Source organism: Olea europaea, chromosome 17, assembly GCF_002742605.1.
Source record: "Olea europaea var. sylvestris chromosome 17, O_europaea_v1, whole genome shotgun sequence".
NCBI classification, from domain to species: domain Eukaryota; kingdom Viridiplantae; phylum Streptophyta; class Magnoliopsida; order Lamiales; family Oleaceae; genus Olea; species Olea europaea.
In genome coordinates, this window is record NC_036253.1 from 20,883,697 (window position 1) to 20,888,565 (window position 4,869).

The following is a 4,869-nucleotide window of genomic DNA, read 5'->3' on the forward strand; positions in this document are numbered from 1 at the left end:
CGAGTCTATCTCCACAAGAACAATTGACGGAGCATGGAAGCTATTTGAGAGAATAGCTACAACTTCACCCATGTGGTCTACAGATCGAGTGGTTCAGAAGAGAACGCCGGGGGTTTATGAAGTAGATAGTTACTCAGCATTGTCTGTAAAGATATACTCTTTGTTCCATAAGGTTGAGAGCATTTCACAGACCGCCATTGCTAAACAAGTCAAGAAGCCAAGCTGTGAAGAATGTGGAGCAGATCACAACACTGTTAATTGTTCAATTCTCGCACAGGGGATCGAACATGCAGATTTTGTGCAATGGGGTCAACGCCAACAGAACAACCCACATTCGAAAACCTTCAATCAGGGTTGGAGAAAACACCCAAACTTCTCGTGGAGTAATCAGAATCAAAACAGACCACAAGATCAATATCAGCATCAGGATAAAAAGCCACCATTGGATGAGATGTTCGAGAAGTTCATGGCAACAACCAATAAGTATATGGAAGCTAACAACTAGTTTATGCGAAGACAGATGCAACTTTTCAAGACCAAAGTACGGCAATAAAAAATTTGGAGACACAAATGGGATAGCTAGCAATCTCCATGACGGGTAGAGCACCTAGAAACTTACCCAGCAACACTGAAGTCAACCCTAAGGAGCACGCAAAGGCTAATACAACTAGAAGTTGAGTACAACTACCGGAGATACATGTAAAAAGACCAGAGCTAGCAAGGAATCAGCACCAACCTCAGATAACGAGATTGTGGAACAGACTGAACAAACAATAGGGGATGTGGTCAAGAAGAATTCCAATACATCACGGAGTACAGCTACCAATCCTATCAACTCTCATGAGCCTCCTATTCCATTCCCCCAAAGGTTGAAAAAGCACAAATTGGACCAACAATTTAGTAAGTTTCTTGAAGTTTTCAAGAAATTACACATCAACATCCCATTTGCTAAGATGCCGAGTTATGCAAAATTCCTAAAGGATATCCTCTCCAACAAGCGAAAGATAGAAGAAAATGAAACAGTGATGCTAACTAAGGAATGCAGTGCCAGAATCCAGAAAAAGTTGCCTCCAAAACTAAAGGATCCAGAGAGTTTTACTGTACCTTGCACTATTGGGAATTGTCATTTTGATAAAACGTTGTGTGATTTAGGTGCAAGTATTAATTTAATGCCTCTCTCTGTTTTTAGGAAACTCGACTTGGGAGAAGCTAAAGCCACAACAGTCACCTTGTAGTTAGCAGATCGATCCCTTACACATCCAAGAGGGATCATTGAAAACTTGTTGGTAAAAGTGGAGAAGTTCATATTTCCAGCCGATTTTCTCATCTTAGACATGGAGGAGGATAAGGATATTTCACTCATATTGGGGCGACCTTTCTTAGCTACTGGAAGAGCGATTGTCGATGTTCAAAAGGGGCAGCTTATATTGAGACTTGGCGAAGAGCAAATCTCTTTCAACGTGTTCAAGGCAATGAAATTCTCTACTGAGTCAGGCAATTGTTTCCAAATCAATGTAATTGACAGAATAATTCAAGATACATTTCGGCTACATCATCCTTCCGATGCATACGAGGCATGCATTGCACATTCTCAATCCACTCACACTGATTCAATTGAGATTGAAACATGTGCACGATTTTTGGAAACTAATCCACCATACATGTGCAAACACCACTTTGAAGAGCTGGGAATTAGGACTACAAAGTCAGTGCCATCTATTCAACAACCTCCCAAGTTGGAACTTAAGCAATTGCCACCACACCTTCGATATGCTTACCTGGGAGAATCTTCTACACTTTCGGTTATTATTTCAAATACTGTTAGTAAAGTGGAGGAAGAGAAGCTACTTTGGGTGCTAAGGGAGAATAAAATAGCCATTGGATGGTCAATTGCAGATATCAAGGGGATCAGCCCGTCACTATGCATGCACAAAATACTCATGGAGGAAAAATCCAAGCCAAGCATTGATGGTCAACGGAAATTGAATCCACACATGAAGAAAGTGGTTAGGGCTGAGGTATTGAAGTTGCTCGAAACATGCATCATCTACCCAATATCAGATAGTGCACGGATCAGTGCAGTACAGGTTGTTCCCAAGAAAGGGGTATCACAGTGATAGAAAACGAGAAAAATGAGTTGATTCCTACACGAACAGTGACTGAATGGAGAGTTTGCATCGATTACCGCAAACTAAATGTCGCTACTCGAAAGGATCACTTTCCACTATCGTTCATTGATCAGATGTTGGAGAGACTAGCAGGGCACTCGCATTACTATTTTCTGGATGGGTACTCCGAGTATAATCAGATTCTAGTAGCACCTGACGATCAGGAGAAGACAACTTTTACCTGTCCCTATGGTACCTTTGCATACCGTAGGATGCCGTTTGGTTTATGCAACGCCCCTGCCACTTTTTAGCATTGCATGATGGCTATCTTCTCAGATATGATTGAGAAATTCATCGAGGTATTCATGGACGACTTCTCAGTATTTGGGTCTTCATTTGATGAGTGTTTGGAGCATCTGAGTCTTGTGTTATAGCGGTGTACAAAGACTAACTTGGTATTGAATTGGGAGAAATGTCACTTTATGGTACAGGAAGGCATTGTGCTAGGACACAGAATCTCAGCAAAGGGTATTGAAGTGGACAGAGCAAAGATTCAGGTGATCGAGAAATTACCACCACCTACATCAGTGAAAGGTGTTTGTAGTTTCCTTGGGCATGCTGGGATCTACAGAAGGTTCATCAAGGATTTCTCAAAGATTACTAAACCGCTGTGCTATTTGTTGATGAAGGAATCCACATTTGAGTTCGCGGATGAGTGTTTCCTGGCTTTTAAAACCCTGAAAGAGAAGTTGATTTCAGCATCCGTGATCATCACACTGGATTGGAACTTACCATTTGAATTAATGTGCGACGCCAGTGATTTTACTGTTGGGGCCGTATTGGGACAACGAAGAAATAAGATATTTTACATGATCTACTATGCAAGTAAGACATTAAACGACGCTAAACTAAATTATGCCACTATAGAAAAAGAGCTCCTTGCCATAGTCTACGCCTTTGATAAATTTCGATCATACCTTGTGGGGTCAAAGGTCATCGTTTGCATAGATCACGCTGCTATCAAGTACTTAATGGAAAAGAAGGATGCAAAGCCACGTCTCATTCGCTGGATATTGTTGCTTCAAGAGTTTGACTTGGAAATTAGGGATAAGAAGGGCAATGAAAACGTGGTGGCAGACCATTTGTCTCGACTCGTCTTGAGGCCACAGAACAGACAGAGACAGTGGAAATCAACGAAGTCTTCCTAGATGAATAGATTTTTAGTGTGGGGGAAGCACCCTAGTATGCGGACATAGTTAACTACTTAGCCAGGTCTATTATGCCGCCAGATTACTCAAGTCACCAGAAGAAGAAATTTTTCGTTGAATTGAAATATTATTTTTGGGAGGATCCCATTCTATACAGGCAGGGGGCTGATCAAATTGTTTGTCGCTGCGTACTTGAGGAAGAAGTGCCTTTGATATTAGAACATTGTCATTCATCTACATATGCAAGGCATTTTAGTTCTTCAAAAACAGCGGCGAAGATCATCACTCTGTTTAAGGATGCTTTTGAATTCGTGAAAAAGTGTGACCGATGTCAATGCACCGGTAATATATCTAGGAGAAATGAAATGCCTCTGAACAGTATCCTGGAGGTGGAACTATTTGACGTCCTGGGGATCGACTTCATGGGACCATTCTCCCCATCCTTCTCTAATCAGTATATATTAGTGGCTGTGGATTACGTATCGAAGTGGGTAGAGGTCATTGCATTGCCTACCAACAATGGGAAGGTGGTGATTGAGTTTTTAAAGAAACATATTTTTACCCGCTTTGGCACACCGAGGGCTATAATCAGTGTCGGGGGCAAACAGTTCTGCAATCGTCAGTTTGAACAATTGTTGACTAAATATGGCGTTAAACATCGTGTAGCCACTACATATCATCCCCAAACCAGCGGACATGTCCAAGTGTCCAATAGGCAATTGAAGCGAATACTCGAAGTCACAGTAAGCTCATCATGAAAAGATTGGTCTAAGAAACTGGACGACGCCTTGTGGGCCTATAGGACTGCATTCAAGACCCCTATAGAAATGTCACCATATCAATTGGTTTTCGGGAAGGCATGCCACTTACCTCTTGAGATAGAACACCATGCTTATTGGGCAATGAAGAAATTGAATTTGGATTTCAAGGTTGCGGGTGAAAAACGTCTATTACAACTTAATGAGCTGGATGAGCTTAGAATGGAAGCCTATGAGAATTCAAGACTCTACAAAGAACGCACCAAAAAGTGGCATGATATGCATATTCAGAGGCGTGAATTTATGGTAGGGCAAAAAGTGCTATTTTACAACTCTAGGCTTAAGCTGTTTCTAGGAAAGTTGCGATCGAGATGGTCTGGCCCGTACACTATTACACAGGAATTTCCACATGGGGCAGTTGAGATCACTCACGACAGCAAGAGAACATTCAAGGTCAATGGACAACATTTGAAGCATTATTGGGGCGGCGATTTTTCAAAGGAAAACTCTACCGCTCATTTTAGACCACCAGAATGACGCAATCTAGTAAAGTCGAGCTATCGACTATAACTTAGCACTGGGTGGGAGGCAACCCACTGTATCCTTCTATTTATCTTATTTTTTACGTTATTTTCAGAGTTATTTAATTTTCGCATTTGCACTTTTCTAGGTCATTGTTCATACATGCATATTAATAGGATCAAATTATCGTCCCCATAATTTCCTAGGCATTACACACATGATCGGTGAGTTTGAAATGATTTTGGGTGTTTGGGGGTATGATTCACGCATTTT

At 41.4% G+C, this 4,869-nt stretch overlaps 2 protein-coding genes across 2 annotated transcripts; both read left to right on the top strand.

Moving 5' to 3' along the window:
• Positions 1–1,334: 1,334 nt before the first annotated feature.
• Positions 1,335–4,074, top strand: LOC111365706. The gene is made up of 7 exons (XM_022986241.1): positions 1,335–1,494; positions 1,684–1,971; positions 2,062–2,105; positions 2,243–2,360; positions 2,600–2,636; positions 2,740–3,306; positions 3,474–4,074. The coding sequence occupies exons 1-7, from the start codon at positions 1,335–1,337 to the stop codon at positions 4,072–4,074; spliced, it is 1,815 nt and encodes a 604-aa protein (XP_022842009.1).
• A 69-nt stretch (positions 4,075–4,143) lies between these two features.
• Positions 4,144–4,611, top strand: LOC111365707. The gene has a single exon (XM_022986242.1). It carries the CDS (start codon positions 4,144–4,146, stop codon positions 4,609–4,611), a length of 468 nt encoding a protein of 155 aa, XP_022842010.1.
• Positions 4,612–4,869: the final 258 nt, after the last annotated feature.